This window comes from Arabidopsis lyrata, assembly GCF_000004255.2.
Source record: "Arabidopsis lyrata subsp. lyrata unplaced genomic scaffold ARALYscaffold_4, whole genome shotgun sequence".
In the NCBI taxonomy this organism is placed as follows: Eukaryota; Viridiplantae; Streptophyta; class Magnoliopsida; order Brassicales; family Brassicaceae; genus Arabidopsis; species Arabidopsis lyrata.
In genome coordinates, this window is record NW_003302552.1 from 10,310,821 (window position 1) to 10,337,324 (window position 26,504).

The following is a 26,504-nucleotide window of genomic DNA, read 5'->3' on the forward strand; positions in this document are numbered from 1 at the left end:
AGGAATATTAGGAGTGAAGCTTAACAAGAACTTGGGAGCTTCTCTTAGATGTTCTAACTGGAAAGGGGCAGCAAAAGTTTCTTATCAAGAAATTATCGAATTAGAGACAGGAATGACAGCAGAGGTTAGTAGCTTAATTTTCATACATATATACTCAACAATTCATATGGGTTTGCTGCATTTCTGATAAGTAAATATTATTCTGCAGGATATTGTATATCCATACATTTCCATCACAGGAAATTATGATGTATATGAGTCAGTGGATTTCCTGAGGCAAGGTGAGAACAGTGATGTTGCTTTGAAGAACTTAAACGCTTTGATAAGAACTGGTTATGATTTTTCTGACTTTGAGTGGGATGCTGTTGAGAGTCCTGATGTCGAGGAAGAAACGATAGATGAGGATTTAGTAGAAGATGGCTATGTGGAAGGTCAAGGTGAGATACATACAAATGACAAGGAAGAGGCGAATGTCACTGTTGAAGGTAGCCTACTCTCTGGTTTGCAGAGTAATGAGCATGAAATGGCGACAAGTTCAAAGAAGAGAAGGAGTAAGGACGGTGACCACGGTGCACAGACAAGGAAGATGAAACTGTTATGTCAAAGAGCTCCAGCCGCACCACATGGTTTTGATGAAGAGATGAAAACATTCATCAGAGAAATGTTTGAAACTTCTTTCAAGCATTTTGGGCAAGAAGTAAGCAACAAATTAGGAAAGATAGAGCTAGATGTAGCAACACTCAAGAAAGCAGTGATCACTATGGATGAGAATTCGAAAAAAGACAAGGCACCACCATTCGGTAATGGTCAACCAGTGGTACGTTAAAAATAAAAACCAAAGCTTCTGTTGTTGTATTTTAGCATTGTATGACATTGTAATTCTGTTATATGTTTTGTGTTTGTAGCTTTCGTAAGAAGTAAAAACTTATGTAAAACCTTGTAATTAGGCTATTTAGTAACTTATGCATTATAATATTTAAAGGCATGTATTGTAATTTCAGACTTAGTTATTTTGTTTGTTTTTGTTTTGATATTTACATTGACTGTCTTTGCAGGACGATAATTGTCTGTTTCATGAATTATTCACCCGTCCGGGTGAAATAGACCTTAATATGGATTCGCAAGATCCAGATTTTCTGCAAAAAGAAATGGGGCATCTTTCTCAAAAATCACAAGCACCGGGTTTTGATCCATCACAGGGTATATTTTCACAAAACCTCGAGAAACAACAGCGCAAAGACGACACTGCAGAGTTTATGGATTGGAATGATAAGGGTGATTCGGGTAAATATGTCGCTGACGCGGTGTTGGTATACTTACCTGAAGCTAGATGGACTGCTTTTGAAGCATGGTTTAGGAACGTAAAGTAAGTCCTATGATTCTATTTTTATATCTTTTAAATATACCTGATTGTATAATTGTTTATTCTTTTTGTTTTACCTTCATTACAGTCGTGATGTTCCAAAACTCGGTCCATCTCATCTAACTGATGCACTATTTAAGCGTCTGATTGATCAAAAAGAATGGCTAGGCAACGATGTAAGTTTTACTATTTTTTTTTTTCATGACTGATTACGTATTCATTTCGATAAATACTAACTTGTTTTTAAAAATAATTGCAACGCAGGAAATAGATGCAGTACTGTACTTACATCGGGAATCCACATCTTTACGCCGACTAAATTCAGCTCGTGTTGGGTTTATGAGTTGCGAGTTTAGCGCGCGAATCAAAAACGAATACCCAAAGTTCATGAAAAATAAAAAGACCCACAAATGGGATAGTCGGCTTATTGATTTCGTCACCGGTGAGTCCCCATCTCATGGAAAGACGGGTAAAAGTTGGGCTTTGGATTTCGACAGAATTTATGCTCCGGTAAACGTCAATAATAGTCACTGGATTTCTATTTGCGTCAACTTTGTTTTAAGAACTGTTGAAGTCTTCGATTGTTTCGGCAACAACAACAGAAGAAACGTGGAAATGTTTGCATACATCATCCCAAGGATTGTGAAAGACGTGCACGGGAAGGTATATGGAAAAGTCCCTCCATTGACACAATATGAGATAATAAACGTCAAGGTGCCTAAAAATCTGAACACTACTATGTGTGATTGCGGAGTGTATGCATTGAAACACATTGAGTGTCATATGCTTAATCTAAGCATGGATTTGATAAACGATGGGAACATCAAAGAGGCGCGCATGAAGATTGCTGTAGACCTTTGGGAGGCTGCTCATGATCCTATCTTAATTGAGCGAATGAAGAACTATAAACCTCCACATCAATCGTCGGATATCCTTGAAATTGATTGAGATTAATTAGCATTATGGTGTTTTTTTTTGTCCTACTCTTGCGACATGTATTTTGTATGACCTTTGTTTTTTTTTTCCTAATTATTTAGGCGTTTTATGAAAGTAAGTTCCTTGAGTTCGTCTCTAATATCTCCTATTAGCTCATGTATAATTTGATCCATTACAAACTTGATTATGAACACAAACATTAGAGACAAACGCAGGAACAAAAAATGATCATAAGTAGAAGTGAATCTATTGTTCAAAACTAAACCACAAACTTAACTAATACTGAATCCATAAATCAAAACACAAAAACAAAAATATAAGTATAAGTGAATGTAATACTCAAAAAAGCAAAACGAAAATTATTAGAATAAAATCAAAAACTAAGAACTGAACCCCGCAACCTCCCATGGTAGTGAATCGGAAAAACATGAAGCTGCTCATAATTTGAAGTTGCTTTCTAATCCTGTAAATTAAAAACAAAACCGTTAGCAAAAGACAATTTTTAAAGTCTCTATTTAAGATTACAACCAGTAGTTAGACAAACCTTAATCATATAGCTATGTCACATGTTGTTCGATTATGGCCTTCTTTTCCACAACGACTACACCTATGTCTCTTTGACAATTGTGATTGTTGTGACGCTTTTATCTTGTCTTCAGCCGTTTCATATCTTCGTTTTCTTCGTCGACCAGGTTGTCTTCTTGTTTCAGGTGGTAACACAATTGCAGCTGCAACCTCCTCTGGGACGCGCCATTCTTCTTCGGGAACACCAATTGGATTAATAGTTTCCTCATATAACGATCTCCAAGTGGCAGTGGTATACACATCATCAGCATATGGGTATATACACTTGCCTATCGCATAAGCTCCTTTTATAGCGTGTCTACAAGGAAGTTTCCCTATCTCAAACTTCCCACATGAACATGTTCTTCTTTCCAAGTCAACGACGAAGTCGAATCCGTTTGCTTTAACATGTAATCTGTTACTAGTAATCGGATAAACTTTAAAAAATTTACCTTTCTCTATTCTTCTAGAAATCTTTTTCTCCACCTCAATAGTCAACGGATCTTTTTGCTTTGCACTTAATACTCTTCGCTCATAAAACCAACGTGTCAACATCTCCCTAATGCTGTCTAACAAAGGAATTATCGGATACTCTCTAGGTGATCTCAAAGCAGAATTGATTGATTCTGCAGGGTTGTTGGTGTTAATGTCGTATCTAAATCCCGGAAAGTGGCAGCGAGCCCATTTTTCAACATTAGCATCGTCTAAGTATGCACCAATCGCTGGACTGATGTTGCAAATATCCTCGAACAACTTCTCAAACTGAGTAACTCTATAGGATTTAGACGCTTTTGCAACCATACCAGCCACACCCCTTCCACTGTGATATGTAATAACATTACCGATCAAGTGGTGGATGCAAATACCATGGGAAGCTAACGGATAGATTTTTTCAAGCGATTTACTGATCGACAAATGCCTATCTGACACAAAAGCTAAACCTTGATCATCCGCTATGAGTGTCTTAAGTTGCAAGAAAAACCACTCCCATGATGCATCATTCTCAGAACGAGCAACGCCAAATGCGATTGGATACAAATTAGAGTTACCATCTACGGCTGTAGCAACCAGAAGAACTCCTTTGTATTTACTCTTCAAAAATGTACCGTCAACAACAATCACTTTCCGAATTGACTTGTAAAACCCTCTAATTGACTGACCAAAAGATATGAATAGATATTGGAATCTACCATCACAATCAACTTCATAATTTGTATACGTACCGGGATTAGCTGCTTGTAGCATGTACAAGTATTTTGGTATCTTACCATAACTTTTCTCAGGAATTCCTCTGACTTCATTAACTGCATACTCACGAGACTCCCACGCCTGCGAATAATTAAGCTCGTGTCCATACTGTGACCGAATAAGATTGATGATATCATTCGGTTTAGGTCCTTCCAACACACCTTCATAATTATGCATAATGATATGTCCAATCGTTTTTGTTGAAGGTGTTCGACAGAATTTACTTTTCTTGGAAGGAGCACATGTATGGTTACCCACGTACTTGTTGATTTTTAAATACGAAGACCGCTCTAAACGCTCAGCTCGAAGTCGCCACTTGCAGCCAACATCTATGCATCGTATACACCACAGTTTTGTATCAGACTTTGTAATCCTGTAGTCACAGTTATACTTCATCGCATACAATTCCATGGTTGACTGTAACAATTCTTTGCTTCTGAAATACTGACCCTGGCTCACACAAGAATACTGTGACAACGATCCGATTCCATGACCAACAATAGCATTTTTTGGAGTTTTGAAACTATCGGCATTCTTTCTAGTTTCTTTCACACCCCATGATGACAAAATATTGTCGACATTAACATCATCATCTCCATCGTCGACATTAACATCATCATCTCCATCGTCGACATTAACATCATCATCTCCATTACTTGCAGCGTCGGGTTCCTTATTCAGATCGAATTTTTCTTTACTCCCTGTATCTTTATCTCCACCATTGAACGTCACACATAACTTGATCGTATTTTTCCTTTTACAGTACGAAAGGAAATTACTAACCTGTCTGTTATTCATCATTACAACAGGAGGACAATCCAAGCTAAGATCCGTGGGTAAGTAACTTAACTCCACATCAGCTGTACTCTGTTCTATTCCATAGTCTTCTGCAACAATCGCTTGTAACTCTTCAAAAGTTGTAGTCGTTTCCAAACTCAATAATCTCCCACGATTTTTTTCATCAATAATAAATCTCCACTCTTTCTTGTTATACAATCTCCACACACCACTCCTTACGTAGATGTGCATCGAGAAATCGTTGATCAAAAACGGGAAAATTTGAAGGAAAACGTGTTCTTAGCTTTTTAGAAACGAAAGTGGTGGACTAAGACGTGTAGGATTAAGACGTATAGCTTTTTAGGGTTTAAAAAACGTTTTAGGTTTTAATCTTAGTCTAAAAACCGTAGACAACAACTTCTACATCTTGTAGATCGTAATCTAAACAATAAATAATCATTTAAATCGTAATCTAAAAAAATATTTTGTTTCCTTTTCTGAATATTTACTTTCTATATTTAGAGCATTCTAAAAATTACAGAAATCGAAATCTACAATACCGTAGAATTTACATTCTAAACGTAGATTACAATTTCTAACGATGGCAGAAGATGTAGAAATTATTAGAACGTCTATTCTAAAACATTTAGAATATAGAGAAAAACGTAGAATGCATGTTCTAAATATTTTAGATTATTGATTTTTGGATTTCTAAAATTCTCAGAACAGAAATCTAATCTGAAATATGTAGAACATGTACAAAAATGCAGAATACACATTCTGAGTTTCGCAGAACGCTAGAAAACGTATTCTACCAAAATTAGATGAAACTTTATCTATCAAAAAATCAACTTTTTTTAAACCAATTCTAAAAAATTATACTTCAAATCACCTCTACTCTTGTATATCTACCTGTTTTTATGGTTATTTTTTTTAAAAAACAATTAAATTAGGGTGTAGGGGTAAAATCGTCCAAACTGACAATCTCACAAAAAAGGTGTATATGGACAAATTTTTAAGTAGATATCTCTAATTCCAAACTTGCACGGTATGTGTTAAATTAAAAACTTAAAACGACTAATCCCTAATATCAAAATGAATATAATGCCGACATAAAATATAAATGGAAGCGTTAAATTAGGGAAACAAACGGAATCAAAATTAATTGAGATCTCTGATTCAAAAAAAAAAAGAAAAAAAGAAGAGAATCTTTATTGTTGTAGAAGAAGAAGAAGAAGAAGAAGAGAAAACTTTGAAATTGAAAAAATGGGAGCAGCGAAGAATATCTGGGCATTAGCCAACGCCGAAGATGAAGCTAACGTCGCCGAACAAATTCCTTATTCTTCGTTCGTCGTCGATACGTCTTTGCCTCTTCCTCTCATGATTCCTCGTATCATGTTCGTTTCCTTTTCCTAATTTTCTTCGATTTGATAACTCGTTCCATGAATTTTGGAGATTGATTTTGTTTTCTCCTTAAAATTGACTTTTATTGCTATTTTTCTTTACACTTGGATTGGTTTCGTGGTTGTTGTAAAGTTGCTTTGATGATGACATAGTGAAAGTGATGAGATTAAAATAACATAAGAAAACAAATAAAAAGGTGATAAGACTGCTTTGTTGTGACTCATCTTCTTGTTGTTCTCTCGTTTTCATGGCGGATTTAGTTGGAAATGAATACGAATGTGGTGGCATAAGTCTTGTTTATATAGGAAGAGTGATAAAAGCTATCTTGAACCTTTTTTTTGGTTCTAATTGCTCATTTTTTTAACAGAGAGTTATGTAAAGATCTGTTCAAGAATTGGCGAGATCTTGATGATTCACTCTTCTCTGTTGAGAGAGTATCTGGAGGCATCACTAATCTATGTGAGTTTCCTTTACAGTAATTACATGTCAATGCTCATATTGTCTTCCTTGGTTCAGTTATTTCATGGAAATGTGTGATGGTACCTCCTGCCTTAGTTTTTCTTTGTGTGATAACTTTTATGTCATCTTTACATGATGGCAGTGCTCAAGGTTTCTGTGAAGGAGGACACTGATAAACAAGTGTCTGTTACAGTGCGACTGTATGGGCCTAACACGGAGTATGTTATAAACCGGGAGAGAGAGATACTGGTAATTTCCCTTATTTGTGTCTATGATAAGTCCCTTCCCCTTGTGTTCTGTTCCGTGTCTTTGGTGTCTTAGTTTGCGTTACCAAGAATTTCTATGTTATTTGAATTATTTGTCTTCTAGTGATGTCAACTTAAAGCATGAGCCTTACAGCGGAACATGGCAGAGTTTTTGCTCGATTTTTTCTTGAAATATCAAAGGTTTCTCTGCTAGTGTTTCATGTTATTCTTTTGCACTATTTGATATTTTATCATTTGTGTTTTTCGTTATTTGCTCCTCACGTCTTCAATAGGCTATCAAGTATCTCTCGGCTGCCGGATTTGGTGCCAAGTTGCTTGGTGGATTTGGAAATGGCATGGTGCAATCATTCATCTATGCAAGAACCTTAGAGCCATCAGGTAGTCATTTTAAATTCCAGTATCAGAATATAGAATGTCTCTAGAAAATATAAATTGCTTCTTGTTGTTAAGTGGTTTACCTGGAAATTCAATCCTTGTGTAGAATACTTCTATCATATGGAATGAAACTGAAGGAAACTGTTTTTAAGATTTGGAAATGCTCATCAGTAACATGGATGGAACATCTTTATAAACTATGGACTTTCCAGTCTTGTGTTTCATCAGTTTACAGTAATAATAGTGGAAGAGCTGCTCTGTTGAATTCTGTTTTATGGACTTAAAATGAAGCTCATTTCTCCTTTGTTGTTTGGCAGACATGAGAGAGCCAAAGATTGCTGCGGAAATTGCCAAAGAACTTGGAAAGTTTCATAAAGTGGACATACCAGGTTCCAAGGAACCTCAGCTGTGGGTTGATATCTTCAAGTTTTATGAAAAAGGTTTTACGTTTATTTTTGTTTTGATTACTGTTATATGTTCTGTCCTTTAATGAAGCGTTAGCTATGTATTATATAAACCACCAATACTTGGTACAAATCAGCTCTTATGCGTTTTTTCATATCTGCCCTGTACCTTTACTTGCAGCATCTACTCTTAGGTTTGAAGAGCCTGACAAGCAGAAGCTCTTTGAGACAATTTCGTTTGAAGAACTACATAAAGAAATTATTGAGCTCAGGGTATTTCCTTTTCCTCAGTAAAGATATTGTATTTCTGCCTTGTGTATGTGTTCTTGATGTCTCATGATACTCCATTTCTGGTGTTTGAAAATTCTACGTGTCAAGTTCTTCCTGGATGCCAATATTGCTTACCACATAAACCAGACAATACCGTTAATAGTATATATTTCATGTTGGAATTTGTAGTCGTTTTTGTTGCACAAAAACAATCGTGATGTGCTAAAATGTGACCATCTTTGAATGATGTCGAAGAATTGGTCCTCTGGTTCTTCTCCTGTGCAGTAACTTGTTCAAAAATCTGATAATGCTTCTTTCTGTAATCTAAACTATTTGTGTTTGTGATTAGTTATGCATGAAAACACTTTATTCTCTGCTTTGGTTTGATAGTATTTGCTGATTCTGATGATTGATCAGGAATTCACAGGCTTACTTAACGCACCTGTGGTGTTTGCTCATAACGATCTACTATCAGGAAACCTGATGCTGAATGATGAAGAAGGTAAGAAAATCCCTTCTTCTCTGTACTTCTGTCTCGCCTGAAAGAACAGAAATAGAAAGACAGACATAGGCACTAAAAAATAGGGTCTCTTTGTTACCTGAAATATTGCATTTTAGTTTAATGATTGATCTTAATGGTGATGGTACTATACAAGATCCCAGAACCAACTTTAAGAGTTGAGTAACAATGATCTTTAGGTCTGGCTTAAGTAGCTATGATATTTAGTTTCTAACATGATTCTCTTCATCCGTATTTAGAGAAACTATACTTGATTGATTTCGAGTATGGATCATACAATTATAGAGGCTTCGACATTGGAAATCACTTCAATGAATATGCAGGATATGACTGTGATTACAGCATGTATGTTCAACTTCCTTGACTTCTTCTGTTGTTTCTAAAAAATTCCTCAACAGATCGGAACATAATTGCTCGTTGTGGTTTCTCCGTAGGTACCCAACTAAAGAGGAACAATATCATTTCATCAAGCATTACTTGCAGCCAGACAAACCAGACGAGGTAAGAACATATCAGGCCTTTGGAATCTATTCAATTTGTTTTTAATGCAGATAGTAATCTGTTGTAACACATTACTTTTGCGTTCTTTTGAAACAATTTTGGCTGTTGCAAAATAAGTGTTGTCAATTGCGATGCTAAAGAATTATATATAAATTGCTTGTGTAAACAGGTTAGTATCGCTGAAGTAGAATCAGTCTTCGTAGAGACAGATGCATATAAATTAGCATCTCATTTGTACTGGGCAATATGGGCGATCATCCAGGTGCGCTTAAACCATCTAGTATATTGCTTGCTGTTACTTGTATTAAGCTAATGTAACTTGTAAAAATTTGGTGGAACAGGCAAGGATGTCTCCCATTGAGTTTGAATATTTGGGTTACTTCTTTTTGCGGTACAATGAATACAAGAAGCAGAAGCCACTTACCTTTTCACTTGTTACATCTCACCTGTCTGCATCGGTGTAGCCTTTGACCAAAATGGTTAAATCTTTGTTTATTTTTTTGTCGTGTTGTTATCAATTCTTGTAAAATTTGTTTGTGTTGTTAGTTAAACCTTGTATGGTTTGTAATACAAACTTTGTATGAATGAACTTGATTTGTGGAAATAGTCGCATTTTATATTAACATTCACCCACAAGGTCAGGTGCTAAGAAGGATGAATAAACCAAAGTAGTGAAGAAATGATAAGAAACTGATATATAAAAGAAGAAATGATTGTGTAAAGAAATTTTCTTTGATTTAACCTTTAACTGCAATTCTATTTTGAGGTTTAGTTTTTTTTTTTCTTTTTTTTTTTTCATCGAACTAAATTAAAGTCAAAGAAAAGCGCAAAGATAACTTAGCTTTGTTATAAAAGTCGACAGTCTAGCTGCCTAGATGGCCTCCTAATTGCTAGCAGTGTCCATCTGCAACGACTCTTTTCCAATTCGGATTTATTATGGTTGTCCAATTATATTTATCGCCTGACTAATGTTATTAGACGCTTATATAAGACTCATATGTGCATAGTTGCGAACTAAGAGTAACGTGGACTCACTTGATACCGTTAAATTTGTTTTTTAATAATTTTTGGGAGTTTAACACTTACCTCATTCCAAAGTTTTGTTGAACTCATAAACTAAATTTTTATCTCAAACCTTTTTGTTTATTCTGACTCTATCAATAAATTATAAATCTCAGCCCATAAACTATAAATTGCATAAATCAATGCAATGTATAACATATATGTTAAGATGGTCCTCCTCAAAGCCAAAGAGATGTGTTTTGTTTAACACAAGAACACACAAAGTAACCAAAGAGATAAACTCTGTTTTTGTCAATTTTCAAGTCTCCCTTCACTTGCTAATCGATGATGTTTAAATACACAAGATAAAGAAAGAAACTAACCACTAAATCTAGTGGTTAAGAAACGTGAGAGAGTGTAGATGCAATCCCACTACTTTAGGATAAGCTAAGACAACATAAACTCAAATCTATCTTCAAAATGGCTAACGTCGGTTTACTCCAGTTAAACGGTTATGTTCTCATCAATATAGCCAATGCTCTTGTAAATTTGTAGTAAATATTTTATAATATAAACTCGTTGCAGATATTTTATTAGGATGACCAAAAAAGACGGCAGAGAAGACCAATAAAACAATGAGTATGAGATTGAGGTTGTGAAGAAAAAATCAGTTGTGCAATATGCAGAAAAACTAGTTACTGAGATAGTTTTAGATCCTTTCTAAGTAAGAAAACAGAGATCCAGTCAAACTTTACCTAAGCAAAACCGGTGGAAGAAAGTTTGTGTTTTGCGTTTTTCATATCTACGACTTCTAATGTTTTAATCTTTTCAAATTAACATGTTTTCCTCTCATTCATTTTAAAGCATTTTTTTAATTGATATGATATATATAATGGGTCCATATTTTGTATTTTTCCTAGGGTTATCAAAAATCTTTAAACGGGCTACAAACCACCGGACCTATGTAAACTTTAATGTATTTGACGCATACTCTTCCTCCTAAATAAAGGAAGGTGTTTGTCTCAGGAAAATACATCATCAACCCCCTCCACGAAACTAATGTTCATGTCAAATTCCAATACTAATCAAATTAGTAATTTTGAAAACAGACGTGAACACCGAGAAATACTCAAATTGATATTGTTCAATATGAAAATAGTAACATTCTTTGTTTAAATGAGGAATGAAGTAAAGTAGGAGCTGGATTCAAAAAATTTAAGTCCTTTTTATGTTTTACGTATTAATAATATTAAATTTTAACTTACCTATGATACTGAAAATAGATCATATGATTCTCATAAAATAAATTTAAAACATACATTAGGTAAGTGAAAAAAAAAATTTATGTTTTGCACAGTTTCATATATACTAGTAGAAATTTTTCGTATAACCACGGTTTAGCCATGGACATTCGTGGCTAATTTCATACCAGCCACGAATTAGTCACTAAAAAATAACGTGAAAATTTCCGTGGTTTCTGGTGGTTTTTCGTGGCTAATTTTTGCCACGGATTTTATCTGTAACAAATTCGTGGCTATTTGCTACGAAAAAGCCACAAAATTTTCTTGATTATTTTATTTTCGAATTTATTTTATTATATAGCCACGAATTTGCTACAGATAAAATCCGTGGCTAGACGAAAACCTAAATCTTAAAGACAAACTCTAAATTTATAAACTCTAAACAAAAATCTAATTACCAATGTATACCCTAGGCCTGGGCATAATACCCGAACTACTTCTTGTTTTATATTACTCCCTCCGTTTCACAAAGAGTGTCATTTTAAGGTTTTATTTTTGTTTCACAAAGAGTGTCGTTTTAGGTTTTCAATGCAAAATTTAATGATTTTTTATGTTTTATGACTATTAGTATTCTGCAGATTGTTTTACTATTGGGCAGATTGTGTTTAATTATATAGGTAATGATGTTTTTGTTTAGAAAAAACAAAAAATTTAATGTTTTCTTAATCTGTGTGCAAAACTCTAAAACGACACTCTTTGTGAAACAGAGGGAGTATTGTCTTAAGGAACAACTTGTTAAAATTTCAGATCTTTCGGGTTTTATGGGTACTTTTATGTATGTTTGGGTATATTTGGACAAAGTTTGGGTAAGTAGTACTCAAACCCGAAATAGTTTTGGTTATTTATGGGTTCTTTAACCAATACCCGAATTACCCGGATCCGAAGTGAACCCGAACCGAATCCGACCCGAAATTATACATATAACCCAACGGGTCCAAAATTTCTAAACCCGAAAAACCCGAACCCGAAAGACCCGACCCGAACCCGACCCGAATACCCACATGCCCAGGCCTAGTATTAGTATACCCTAATTAAAATTAAGATCCAACACTTTTATAAAATTCTTAATTTTTAAATCAAACATTTCAAATCTATACCCCAAACCCTCAATTTAACTCCAAATCCTAAAATCTAAACTTTAATTAAAATTTTCATTATAGAAATTAAACCATAAACCATCAAACCAAAATATAACCATTACATTTACATAAAACCAATATTTAGAACCATTTACAAAAAAATCAGTTGTTTGTTAAGAAGAAAATAGCAAAATATTTGAAATCTAATCAATTTTTTAACCCTAAACCAAAACATAATCAGTATAATAAACTAAAATCAAATAAAAATAAAGTTTTAAAATATAATCATCATTTTAAAAATTCTAAACTGGAAACCATAATTAATAAATATATTGAACAAATAAAAACAAATGTATTTAATAAAAACACATACAAACAAAAGTTATAAAAAATATAGACAAAATGCAATAAAAGAGACTTGCTTCTCATTGGTTACGCCACATTGACGAGGATCACAGTTTTGTTGATCATCCACCGTTGATAACATTAAATCTAACGGACAGAAATCTTCCTTTTATTTTGTTTCTCATTCCCAACAAAAGCAATTACTCTCTTCTTCTTCTCTTTTTTTTTACGATCTCTACTTCTCTTCTCTTGTTTCCTTTTTGTTTTTCTGGGTAAATTTCTCTTTCTTTTTCTTCTTCTCTATTTTTCATGAATACTAATCCTTTCTTTGTTTTTTTTTTATCAGATCTCGCATATCAAGCCTCCGCCACCGCGTCTTGAAGCCGTCGTTCACCACCACCACCACCATTGATGAAGTTCAACGCATCAACGCCATGACATCAGCCCTGGAGTTCAACGCAACGACGCCGTCACATCAGCCATGGAGTCTGATCCAAATTCCGATTGCTGCAATGTTTTCAATGGGCAACAATGAGAGCTCCTAGATCTGATGCCCGACGAACCCTCACCCTCCAGCCACCACCAGATCCTTCGCCACGAGACCACCGAAGATGCTTGACGGAAAGACATCTCGTGAAGCATTTTTTAATTTTTTTTTTTTTTTGGTAAGGTTTTAATTTTTCTTTTTAGTTAAAATCATTGTATTTTATAAATAAATCAATTTCACATTTTAATTAATAAATAATAATCCTTTTTGTTTTTGTTTTTTTTTTAATTAAAATTATACGAAAAAGTCACGAATTAGTCAGGATTATTTTCGTGGCTGTAGACTTGTAGAGCCACGTATATTTAAGTGGCTATCTGTGATAAATCAGCTACGAAATACGCGTGACTAATTTGTGGCTAAACAGCCAGGAAAAGCCACGAAAAAATAAAGCTACGAAGCTATAGCCACGAATATTTTTAGTGACTAATCGTGGCTATATTGACTTATAGCCACAAATTTTTAGGTGCAGCCATGAATATTGAAGTGGCTATACGTATTTTTTTTACTAGTATATATTATCATCCAAGATATAAGTTCATTAATTCTATCTCCGATATGAGAAAATATATAGTGATTATAAGATTAGTTAGCTACTTCCTAGAGTTTAGAGATATACATAGAACTCTAGGTAGCTAACCATAATTACGTGAATCGAACTAATCTAATAATCGCGCATGTTACCTTTTGTACAGTTTACACTAACATGAGTAAATAAAAAAAGAATTTTTCAAAAAACTTTTTTATTTTGAACATTTTCGGTCAAGTTATTAATAACTAGTCATTTCTATATTTTTTTGTTTGATGCGAATTTGTTATTCATCTAAAATTTCCACCTCATAAAGAATCAAAATTAAAACTAAAATGTTAGTTAGTTCACAAGATTTTACCTTATTATTTAAATTGTAATTAACAGATAAATGCAGTTTAGTAAAATTCGATTAGCTCATACACTGATCAAGTTTTGAGTTTAAATTTTTCAAGTACTATAAATATAAGTTGATGTTTGGGCATAACTAAGCATTTTTTAAGGTACAATTTGAGAATTTTTAAACAATTAGAATCGAAGACTCATAAGTCTCAATTTCAGAGAAATCAACAAAAATGGTAACGGAGTAAAAACTGTACATTAAAAATAAAACTATCCTCATCTACGGCAACTCGGATGTGCTGATGATGTTCAAAAAGATTATGACCAATGTCATTTTTCCACTTATGTATACATGTCCTTGCAAGGTTATTTGTTACCATGTGGTTGTAGATCACAATATACCCTTGTTAACAAAAAATGAGTTGAAATTTACAACTACAACATGTTTTATGGCAAAAAAAAGGTCTCTTAAATACCACGTGTAAAGTTTCATTGGTTAGAAAATTAATAAAAAAAAAAAAAAGCACTGGCTGAGTTGTGGATTGGAAAAGGGTGTTGGCTTATGATTGGTTGATGAGATATTGAAATATTTATCTCATCCTAATAATTTAAATATATATTTTTGTATTTTTTATACCAAAATTCATTTTTTTTTCTCCTATAAATAGAAAATTGATTTATTTGATTCGGACAGCAAAACAAATCCGTTTTTTTAGTATCATTTTCTATTAGCCTTTGCTAAGCTCTTGTTTAGAGCTTTAAACATCTTTTTGTTGAAATGGATCCAACAATGATCCTTTTAACACCCAAAAATCCAAACCCTTATTAATTCCAAAAGCAGTCTTCCATCCCACCCCAAAATATGCCAAATTATGGTTTTGCACCAAATTTTTTCATGTCGTCACATGTTCCAAACTATCGACCATATTATTTATCGGTGATGTCATATTCATCTCAAGCACCCTCTTATTCTTCTACTTCAATGGGTAATATTGAACATGTTTTAAATGTTGAAGCAGATGAGTTCCCCGAGTTTTCTATACAACTGGCTCTTGGCGCTTGGCGGTGTGGGCGGTGTGGGCGGTGTTAATGAAGCCACTCTAATGTAAAGGATTCAACTCATGCTCGTCGGAGAAGCCCCAAATGGACCACTACTCAAAATTTAGTGCTACTTGGCGGACAGATAAAATATGGAACAAACAGCGTTGTAATGAGCATTTTCCATTCGATCCATAAAAAATGAAGCATATAGGGAAATTTCTGAGTATTGTAATGAGCATTGCTCATTCGATCTTCCGCGTGATGGAGTTTGGTGAAGAAATAATTACAACTACATCAACAAAATGTTGAGAAAATAGACTGGCGCTTATGACAACGCTAAGCGTATGCAACAAAGCAGGTGGTCGGAGAATGATGTTTTGACGAAAGCAAATGAACTATATACAAGAAGTGGGAATGGACATTTTAATTTAATGTTAGAATGGCTCACAGTTCGTGATTAACCACGTCATGGTTGTCATGTAGGAGGAAAAGTTAGATTTAAGAGATCCCACAAGAGTAATGCAAGTAACTCCAACTCGGTGGGATCTATTGCTCGCCTAATGGGGAGAGATGCAGCTAAAAAAGGTAAAAATAAAGGTAAAAAGAAAGGAAAGGGTACAACCTTGGAAGTGGTCAATGAAGAGTAGAATGAATATAAAACATTCAAAGCGCGAGAGTTGGAACGATTGGAAAGAATAGCCACGCAGAATGAAGTGGCAAACCAATAAAAAAGAGGACTCTAGATAAGAAGATATATGAAGATGTTTACTGCAAAAGTGTATCTCGATGACCAGAGTAAACAATTGTTGGAGGAGTTGAACCATGATCTATTTTTAAATTAATATTTCTCAAGTTGTTGTATTTTTTATCGTTTATGCTTTAATAATGTTAGTCATGTGTTTGTATATATGCATTTTGTCGTTTTATGCTTTAATAATGTTGATCATGTGTCTGTATGCATTTTGTCACTTTATGCTTTAATAATGTTAGTCATGTCGCTCTATGCATCTGTAAATTTTTTTTTTCAAAATCTGTGACTTTCGGCTTTTACAAGTAATCTAATCTTTATCTATTAATTCATTACATTTTATTATCTATTTGAGTCTATTGATTTCAGCCACTGAATTTCTTATAAATGGGGATTCATTCTTCTATTGATGTATCAATACCATAAATCTCATCTTACTAAAAAATATCAACGGATCCATAAAATTTTCCATTTGATATTGAAGCTTACAAAAAGCAGTCTGAAATTGAAGAGAGGTATATTGTGAACCAGTTTAGGTAGCTTCAAAACAAAATTGAGGAAGACTATATGCAACTCGTATCAACTTATTAGTTTTGATACAAAATCGTATCCTTATACTATGTTTATGTAGCCATGATATATGTGGTTTGTTGCATAATTTTTCTTTTACATGTTAGATAATTATACATATATTAAAATTTTGAGATATGGTGGAAAACAATAAAAAAGAAATGATTATCTATAGGATAGTGAAGAGGTGGAAACTATATTTAGAAAAATAAATGCATTTAGAGAAGTACAATTTTTGTAGGATTAGTAGGAATACTATTCAAATTATAAATTATGGTCAATATGATTTCAATCAAGTAGAAACAGTATTTTTTTTTTTTTTGTATGAATGTAAAATTTATTCACCAAAAAAAGACGGTTTTACAATAAATGCAACATCAAGCTGAAAAAATCTGAGTTTTTGAGATGGATTATAAAGAAGAGAAAACTAGCGACTATAGGTTTGGAACCAATATCGCAGTCCGCCTTCATAAGTGGGTGAGCCCGTCGTAATTAAGGTGCTCAGCCGGTTATGAACGTTCTTGTCGATCAAGTAGAAACAGTATTTGAATGGGGTTGAGTGATGTTGTTTTAATTATTTAGTAATATTACAAACTTTGATATTAAATTTAGTAGGAGCTACACATGAACTTAAAATGTAAGTTAATTATCGATAAGTATTATATTATAGTAATATTAAAAAAATCAGAAGAAGAAACTAAACTAAGAAAATAATATATATTCTAGGTACACAAAACATATTTTTAACTTTTCAATTATGCAAATTGTACAATGTGAAGATAAATATAACTTATTTTAAATATAATCATACATAACTATTTTTGAATGTATTCAAATATTTATTATTGTAATTAGATTATGTATAAGTGATAACAATGAAATTTTAAATTGTTTTGGATAAAACCTAATTCTCACATATATTTATTACTATGATATTCAAATATTTAATTTTCTTTTTTCATATAACTTCACACATAAGGTATTTTTTAAATTTAAATTATTTTGTAACTGACAAACTAAATCTGTTTTCTTATAAAATCTTATGAACTACAATCTAAACCGTTAAAAATAATTCCCAAGAATACTTCTATTTTTTTTTATTCCACTCAATTTAAATCACAGTGCTTGGTTTGATTATAATGATTTCATCTTTGTAGGATTTATATTGCTCGGTTGGATTATCAAATTGTTTTAATTTAATTGATTTTGTTTTAGAAAAAATCCTTAAATCAAAAATTTTGAATAAAAATATTATAATAATTTTTATAGAATTATCCATTGGATCACAAAAAAATTAAATGTAATGATAAATATATTAAAAATAGTATAAAAAATTGTTTGAGATAAGAAAAAGTAATTTTAGGGAAAAAAATTTAAACGACAAACCTTAAATAAAACATGTTATGGTCTTTAATATAATTATCTATTGGTCCAATAAAGAGAGAATGAAAATTTACTTTTACATATATATTTTAGTTTTATTTTTAAACCTGTAATTAGTGGAAAACTCCATGTCCTATAACCATGCCACCACATGGGAGTGTGACTGTGATTTGTTTTTTTGTAAAAAATGTTAGTTTTATTAAAAGTAAGATTTTATTAAGATCTATAAAAGGAATGAGAGTGTTTTCCGCAGAATTTTTCAAAAAAAAAAAAAAAAACTTTATAACCAATTAACACATTAGAATAGCAAAGAGTAGGGATATTTGAATTGGGGTTGATTATATTTCAGATTTCTTTGTCGAGTTTCATGAAGCGGACGTTGGTAGTAGAGGAACTTCCTTGGTAGAGTCTTGCATTACTCTCAAACTAGAGTTAATATGTTGTGGCATAGACCATAATCTTTTGGATTATGGTCGGCACACATGATGACGATGTTATGGGTCCAGCTAACAATTCATTTTAGCTGTTAAACTCAGAAAGCGTTATACTGTAATTTGGAAGTGATACGATTTGTCAAATTTATTAACAATAATATGATTTGAAAGCGAAGAGATTTTCCTATATTTTTCAATGACAAAACGGGTGTCTTTTGTCTATTAAACAAAATAGACAAAATTATCCTTGAATATATAATTAATTATGAAAACTGATAACAAAAACGTGTTGCCATCATAGTGATATAAAATATTACAAAATTAAAAAATAATTACTATTTCACACCAAATAAATTCACAAATATTATAACAAAAACGAATTCAATGAGTTTTAAAATCAGTAAAACTGATCACATTTATTTTCAAGCTACCTTTCCATTAATGAAATATAAATTTTATACTCCCTCATATTCATATTTAATCCCAACTAATGAAGGGAGTTCTTATTGCCCAGGAGTATTGCAGTTAAGGATATAGAGAAAAGGCACAAAAAAGCACAAAGAGATATAGAAACGAAGCGATAAGGAAGATAAGACAGAGAAGCATTCCCATAAACATCGAAGCAAAGATAAAGAAAAGGAATTGAAGAACAGGCATGCCTGTCTTAACCCTACCGACCAATTCCGTACATTTTTCTTATATGCTTTAAGGCAGCTTCTAATCAACAGAGTGAGGAGACTCCCTCGTAACTTTTTTAAGTATGTCCAATGAATCTAGGCAATATTGATTTTCTATAGATCAAGTTTGTGGATGTTGTACACTCTCGGGTATAAGGTTTTAGTTCATTTCAACATCTTTCAGAAAAGGAAGCATGAAGGAAATGGAGGTCTTAACAGGCAAAAGAAGAGCAAGTTAAAGAAACTTTATCTAACTGGTTTAGGAAATATACAATTAGTAGAGTAAGGAGTAGACTCCGAATTGTACTTGTTTAATTAATGAGTTGAGCCAAGAAAACTAATACACTATTTAATCTCCACTAACTGGTTTTCTAAGTAGTTAACCTGAGAGACCAATTCTTGTGGCTGGATCAACAACTTCTCTGTTTTAAGGGCTTCACCATACGCCGCAATGAGAAGTGCTTCAGCTCGACCATGATCCTTTTTCCTCTTAAGTTGCGTACTAAGCGATGGAAACAACTCCGCTGCAACTCGTCTGCTATCATCCTGTAACGGAAAATAAAAACTTTGTCAGCCATTTGAGAGATTTGTTTTTAACTCACAAAAGTTTGACAGTAAAAGATCAAACAAATCACCTTTGTGCAACTTCCACTAGCAAGTTGAAAATGCCTCTTCCATAAAGATGCAGACACTGGAATGACACAAAAGCCTGAAGCAACAAGTGTTCCTATCCATAATCCATATCCAAATCCTCCACTATACCAACCCTATGACACAAACACAAGCACAAACATTTCAGTTTTTTCCGATAAACACACCATAACTGAAGAAAAATGAATGTGTGTTGTAGCATAAACCTGTTTTCCATCTTTTGGAAACGGATTCGATTGTTCTATATATACTCTGCTTCCTACATTATCGAACACAAAAGATGTAAAATTGCTTCTATATCTCCCCCAAAGAACACAAAAACAACAAAGAGACAATGTGAAAACATATATTCTTACCAGAAGGAACATCTAAACTCTGAATCAATTGAACAATTGACTTTGCATCCAAACGTTTTCTCACTCTTTTCCCAACTAAAACTGGGATGTGAGGTGTATCATAAACCTACTCCAGATTGAACCAAACAACAAAAAACACAATCAACTTCAGTAATAACTCAGATTCTGTCCAAAATGATTCACATGAGTTCTTGCATATCATAAAACTACTTCAAATTGAACCAAACAAAGCAACAGGAACGATTCACAGATTCCTTCACATTCTCGATTCTTTTCACCAAATTTCACATTCTCGATTCTTCTCACAAATTCCAAACGAACATTGTAATGATAGATAATTCCATCAATAAATCAACTGACAAAACCCTAAAACCCTAACTGACCTGAGCATAAGAACAAATGTTCAAAACACCACCAACTTTGGTAATAACTCTGCCTATTCGAAATGATTCACATAACCTTGTAAAGAAAGCTACTTTGGACAAAAACCCTAAAAACCCAAACTTTCACCATTCTAGTGACTGACCTGAGCAGAAGAAGAAGAACCCAGGTGGTCAAATTTCAAAAGAGCCAACGCACCAGACAAATCAGGGTCAATCCCGATGACGCAGCTTGACTCAGCATTTTCCGGAGTCGTATCTTCGTCTTGTGAGGTGAGAGAGAGAGAATCCAACCATTTCTCCTTCATCAACGCCACGTCAATAGCTTTCGTCGTTGGAAGAGCACTAAACGAGAAATCCCGTCGCCGCCGGAACGGGGCTGTAAAAGACGGCGAGGAGAGAGAAAGGAAAGGTCTGAGCTTTGAGAAGAGACTATGCATCTGTGGCAGCGACGGTTGGCCGTACGCCGTTGTTGCCATTACAAGAAGGATTTTAATCTCGGCAGCCCCTGTGCTGGAATCATTCTCTACTTAGCCCCAATATAAAAAACATATGTTTACTTAATTATTTTTATTTAGAAAAATAGTAAAAGACAAATAAAACTGGACTTTTCGACTTATTTACTGACCCAACCTTATTTTGGATCTAGATCCATATCAGTTTCGGATTTTTTATCCCCAATTTTGAAACCTAAAAACTCTAATTTTTTTTCTTCTCTCCACGACACTCTTTCATCTTCTTCATCTTCTTCATCTTCTCTCTATTGGAGACCGGAGACTAGAGTCGTCAATACGACAAAGACAAAGCTTTCGATCTCTTTTCGTCTTCTTCTTCTCTCTTCTTTCAATTCCGTCGATACTCTTTCGTTTTCTTCTTCTTCCCTCTCTTGTTTCTATCGATCCAAAGATCCATTCTCTTTCTTCTTCTTCGTGAGAAATCCCGCCGTGAATCCGAGGAATCCGCCGTGAGAAATCATCTATGTTTTCTCTTTGTAAGATTTCTCTTGTTTGATCCATTTTTTCGATTGATTGTTTAATTGGTTTGATTAGGGTTTGATTTTTCTTTGAAGGTTTAATAGGGTTCGATTGATTGTGTTGGGTTTAATTAAGGTTTGGATTTGTTTGAAACAGATTGATTATGGATTGGTTTTCGATTGAATTTGGTATTTTTTTTTCTTTGAGGGTTTAATAGGGTTCGATTGATTGTGTTGTGTTGGGTTTAATTAAGGTTTGATTTTGTTTGAAATAGATTGATTGAATTTTTTTTTTATGATTATAATTCGGATTTAATGTTTACAATTTGGATTTGAATTACAATTCGGATTTGAAATTGTCTCTGTTAATACCCATTATGACTAGTTGTATGATTACAATTTGGATTTGATGAATTTGTTCCGTATAGATGATTTATGAAATGAGTTAAAAACTAAAGATTATGAGATTGTTTATCCTTTGAATGTTTGATATTGAATATCATGTGTTGTTGTAGGTACTAATCACAATGATTAATTAGAGGAGAAGGATATAGTTCTAGAAGGGAAAGATTATCTTCTCCTTGGAGCAAGAGAAGGCGAGAGAATCGGAGCAAGAGAAGGTGAGGAAATTGGAGCAAGAGAAGGCGAAGGAGATGGAGCAAGAGAAGGCGAGGGAACATGAAAAGATTATGAAGAAGTGTTGGTGGTTGGGTTATTAGATACAATTGAGTTCGGCTTGTATTTTGGTTTCTGATTTTGATGTATAAATCTAAACGTTTAGGTACAACTGGTACGATCATGTACAACTATGTTTCTGGGTTTATGTTTTTTTGATTATGTTTGAATCATTGAATCTGAATCTAACTATGTATGAATCTTTTAATCTGAATCTTAATATTTTTATGTATGAATCTATGTATTGAATATAATCTAAGAGGTTTTGAACCAAAAAAAAAAAAAAATCTAAATTAATCAAAAAATCTGACAAATATGTAGGTTTGTAAGGGTTTTGGAAAAAAAAAAAAAAAAAGTGAATCTAGTTGATATTTTGGCATACCTGGCGCCGTTATTTTGAAAAAAATCTGACAAATGGCATACCTGGCGCCGTTATTTTGAAAACAATTATTAAATAATAGCTCAAATTTGTTCATAGTTGTACATTTGTACTCGGTTGCACATTTTTGCTCATAGGTGTACAATATAGAGATTTTAGTAAATCTAGTTGTTATCAACTATAATTTAATTTTTGTTGGTGGAACCGATGGTATTGCCTCATAAAAATACCATTACTTTGTATTTGTGCATTTATATTTATCAAAATACAAGTATTTCAAAAATTTATAAAATTTTAGTTCAAATCTACAAAGTAACCATGAAAGTATAAGGTTGTTAGTGTATGAATGTGGGATTTTGAGTAAGAATTTCAGTATTTTTAAAAATTATGAAATATTTTGTCAAAAACTTGTTGTGTAGTTTCATTGCCATCGTGTATGCATTTTTTAAGTTTTTTTTAATTTGGTTTTAAATTTTCATATTATATAAAATTCTGAAAATTGGCTAAGACATTAGACCTTAGTTGTACCTGTGGTACTTAGTTGTACCCAGACTGACAAAATTTGCACAAATACGAGAAGAAAATCAACCATAGTTGTACATGCTAAAACTTAGTTGTACAACACAGAACATATAAGTTTCACAAACAAAACCAATATAAACAACATCGTTTCTTAAATTGACCTAATAAATAGCACTGAGAAATCAACCTTGGTCCCCCGCATCGTCTCCATCATCGTCTACATCGTCTCCATCAACGCCCAAACCGCTCGATCCATGCGACCTCTTCTTACGTCCTCTTCCTCTATGTTCTCCGACGAAGGGGAATCTTGTTTCTTGTCTTCTTCCTTGTTTTACCTCATAATCTGGAGGATATGCAAACAGTTGCATTATCTCCTCAGGAAGAACACATTGACTATTATGGGGAACCGGATAAATTATCCTCGTATACGCCAAAACCTAAAGCTCGATCCAATAATACTTTGAGCACAAATCATGTGCCCGAAGATCGGGAGTATGACTGAATTCCTTTTCATTGTCCCTGAAAAAAACAGAGAGAAAAAACGGCCTATAATTTCATAACTTTCGTAGCAGACCATCAACATAGTTATACACATTTGTCCCAGTTGCACCAAACTTAGGGTTTCCGTAAATATTCTACTTAGTTGTACCCAGTGGTTTCAGTTGTCCCAAATCTGCAATCCTAAAATATTTCAACAAATAACCCTATTCAAGCTACGAATTCAACTTAATCATACTACACTAAGAAAACAAGTATACTTACCTTACAGTATGGTGGGAATAGAAGAAAAAGAAGAGAAGAGATATGTCTTTGGAGATGCAAGCTTTAATGGTGAGCTTCAATGGTAGATGGAGAAGAAGAAGAAGAAGAACGCCGGAGCTGAACGTCGGAGCTGCTGAAGAACGTCGGAGCTGCAACGTCGGAGCTGTTGAAGAAGAAGAAGAAGAAGAAGAAGAAGAAGAGAAGAAAGTCTTGTAGGTTTAATGTCGTAAAAGGTGAGACATTTGATAGGTTTGTTTTTTTAATGAGAGAAGAGAGAGAAATTTTTTGATTGGTTGAATAAAAAATGTGTTGGTTTAAATTAAATGTAAAATTAAAGGGATAAGGGGTAAAGTTGGTTTATGGAAAAATTGGGAAGGAGAGGGGGTAGTGAGAATAAAGAGGGGTTTTCCAAAAATTGATTCACCCCAAAGGGGCTAGAGAGATTAAAATCCTTACAAGAAGAAGCCCCGAATTAGAGCAAAACTAACTCTCAATTTCAGTTTTGTATTTTATTTTGTATATTGTTTTATTAATATTTTATTTAGATAAATTATTTTGCTGGAAAAAATTGTATTCATACAATTCTCACGAATTAAGCAAGCTTTGGTTTCAAATTTAGCACATAATTTCTAAAATTCCAAAAAAATAGCACAAATCTAATATTAATAAAACTAATATAAATATTTGATTAACGTTTTATGCGATCATATTATAATCGTGATTTTCAATTATAATTAATTTATTATTTTAAATAATTAGATAAATATAAAATAGTTATTATGTAAATTCACTAATGGTAATTTTGGAAATTTGTGAATAGTGTATTATAATTATGCATAAAACTTGTTTTAGTGCTATTGCATGGTATTTCCATAACCATAAATGCAACTTTTATTTTAACAACTAAACAAAAAAACAACTAAATTTTTATCTAATACTCCTTTTGATTTACTTTGCTCTTTTAGAGCATCTCCAATAGTTACCTTCAAATATATCTTCAAAATTGAAGGTAAAAATGAAGCAAGGTTTTTCCAATGGTTTTTTTCATTTTCTACTTCAAAAAGAATATTCTAAGTATATTATATATATGTTTTATTATTAATTATAAACAAAACTCTTTACTTTCTAAACTTATGAATTTTAACCCATTTATTTTATAGTAAGCAAATAGTTCAACAAATTTTATTTAAAGTACATTATTATCACACTACATAACATTAATTAAAAAACATATTTTTATGATGCAATTGTAGACATATACTTCTCCCACAAATGATCAATTAATGCATTTCGAAGTGAGAAATGAACTTTTTTATCCTTTATTTTTCTGAATCGAACGAGAAATTCTTGGAATTGGGTATTTTCATCAGAAAAGAAATGAAGAAAAACAGAATCAACAAGCTCCATCTGGATCAACCTCATTTGGGCAATATTTTAATTATCTTAGTGGATCCGGAAACGAATTACCAGATTATTAAGTTTTTAATATATGCTATGGTATATTTTTTATATATTTAATGTTAGTATTAATTATGTATTTTAAATTTGAAATTTGAATTTTATGTTGCATTTTAAGTTGATTGGATAAAATAAAAATAAATATTTTTTTGGTATAAAATAAATACTTTTTATAATTTAAAAATCATTTTGTAAATAAAAAAGTTCATCTTCAAAATATGAAGATATGAATAGTATACTTTCAAATATGAAGATACACTATTCACTCCTTCATTTTGAAGGTGAAAATGAAGTACCATTGGAGAAGATTTCTTCATTTTTATCTTCAAAATGAAGGAAAATGTGAAATTTGAAATACCATTGGAGATGGTCTTAGAGATTCAAATTTTAATTCTAAGTCCGAGTGTTAGTTTTTCTTTAACTTGACATTTAGGTGGTGTTATTCAATGATGGATTTTAATAGAATTGAAATCCAACACTAATCTAGTGTTATTCAACTAATGATTCTAAATCTAACTTTAAAATCTGGTGTTATTGGATCTTATAATCTGGTATTTTAAATCTTAGTTGAATAACACCAAACTTTTAAAATCTAATGAAGTATAAGATCCAGTAACACTAGATTTTAAAGTTAGATTTAGAATCATTAGTAGAATAACACTGGATTAGTGTTGGATTTCAATTCTATTAAAATCCATCATCGAATAACACCAGATTTTAAATTCTATTAGATAAATTTCTGACAAAGAGTAAATGTTAATGAAAATCCTAAGGAGGGGTTATTGGTTCATGGATTTATAAAGAATTAGAAATCCAAACAAAAATCATTTGTTATTTAATCATTGATTTTAAAATCCTAATTAAAATCATGTGTTATTGGTTCTATGATTTATAAATACTAATTAAAATCCTATGTTATTCGTTTAGTCATTTTTTTTTGGATTTGAGAATCCAAATTATGTTTTAAATGGATTTGTATGGAATTGAAAGAGAAAAATAGAAGGATTCAAATCTATGGGTAAACACATGTTATTTCAAAATCCATATATCTTGATTTCATAATTAATAGAGATTTCCAAATCCTATATGGATTTATAAATTTTTTTTTTTTTTTTCCGGCAAATCAAGTATATTGATATTAAAAAGTGTTTACAAGATACATTAACATTTCGAAACGACCAATTACGCAAATACATGAAATTATTACAATTTCGATGAAGGAGTGGAGAGTAACCATGCTATCTTTAGACTTATAGGCTAACAGAT

General features: G+C 32.7%; 3 protein-coding genes and 2 long non-coding RNA genes across 5 annotated transcripts; 4 read left to right on the forward strand and 1 right to left on the reverse strand.

Annotated features, from left to right (window-relative positions):
- Nucleotides 1-7: 7 nt before the first annotated feature.
- LOC9315080 lies at nt 8-1,279 on the forward strand. The gene is made up of 4 exons (XM_021029000.1): nt 8-124; nt 209-817; nt 1,056-1,200; nt 1,275-1,279. The coding sequence occupies exons 1-4, from the start codon at nt 113-115 to the stop codon at nt 1,277-1,279; spliced, it is 771 nt and encodes a 256-aa protein (XP_020884659.1). The 5' UTR covers nt 8-112.
- Nucleotides 1,280-5,979: 4,700 nt separating this feature from the next.
- LOC9315081 (probable ethanolamine kinase) lies at nt 5,980-9,710 on the forward strand. Its single transcript, XM_002878968.2, has 11 exons — nt 5,980-6,285; nt 6,660-6,751; nt 6,894-7,000; nt 7,290-7,395; nt 7,710-7,832; nt 7,978-8,069; nt 8,484-8,568; nt 8,826-8,931; nt 9,021-9,087; nt 9,257-9,349; nt 9,429-9,710. Exons 1-11 carry the CDS (start codon nt 6,155-6,157, stop codon nt 9,549-9,551), a joined length of 1,125 nt encoding a protein of 374 aa, XP_002879014.1. The 5' UTR covers nt 5,980-6,154; the 3' UTR covers nt 9,552-9,710.
- A 5,053-nt stretch (nt 9,711-14,763) lies between these two features.
- LOC110228854 lies at nt 14,764-16,230 on the forward strand. The gene is made up of 2 exons (XR_002332331.1): nt 14,764-15,166; nt 15,249-16,230. It is a non-coding gene; the product is annotated as an uncharacterized LOC110228854 (long non-coding RNA).
- A 3,078-nt stretch (nt 16,231-19,308) lies between these two features.
- On the reverse strand, nt 19,309-20,989 carry LOC9316906. The gene is made up of 5 exons (XM_021030018.1): nt 20,616-20,989; nt 20,090-20,195; nt 19,940-19,992; nt 19,718-19,849; nt 19,309-19,628 (listed from the first exon to the last, which is right to left on the reverse strand). Exons 1-5 carry the CDS (start codon nt 20,946-20,948, stop codon nt 19,428-19,430), a joined length of 825 nt encoding a protein of 274 aa, XP_020885677.1. The 5' UTR covers nt 20,949-20,989; the 3' UTR covers nt 19,309-19,427.
- Nucleotides 20,990-21,067: 78 nt separating this feature from the next.
- LOC110229537 lies at nt 21,068-22,371 on the forward strand. Its single transcript, XR_002332935.1, has 2 exons — nt 21,068-21,460; nt 21,958-22,371. It is a non-coding gene; the product is annotated as an uncharacterized LOC110229537 (long non-coding RNA).
- The last annotated feature ends 4,133 nt before the right edge of the window (nt 22,372-26,504 follow it).

Coding starts and splice junctions, on each gene's coding strand:
- LOC9316906 (XM_021030018.1), bottom strand. CDS start 20,948: ATGGCAACAACGGCGTACGGCCAACCGTCGCTGCCACAGATGCATAGT. Junction 19,993..20,089: donor GAGTTTAGATGTTCCTTCTG/GTAAGAATATAT, acceptor TCGATAATGTAG/GAAGCAGAGTATATATAGAA. Junction 19,629..19,717: donor CTAGTGGAAGTTGCACAAAG/GTGATTTGTTTG, acceptor TTTCCGTTACAG/GATGATAGCAGACGAGTTGC.
- LOC9315080 (XM_021029000.1), top strand. Junction 818..1,055: donor TCGGTAATGGTCAACCAGTG/GTACGTTAAAAA, acceptor CTGTCTTTGCAG/GACGATAATTGTCTGTTTCA.
- LOC9315081 (XM_002878968.2), top strand. CDS start 6,155: ATGGGAGCAGCGAAGAATATCTGGGCATTAGCCAACGCCGAAGATGAA. Junction 6,286..6,659: donor CTCATGATTCCTCGTATCAT/GTTCGTTTCCTT, acceptor TTTTTTTAACAG/AGAGTTATGTAAAGATCTGT. Junction 7,396..7,709: donor AAGAACCTTAGAGCCATCAG/GTAGTCATTTTA, acceptor GTTGTTTGGCAG/ACATGAGAGAGCCAAAGATT.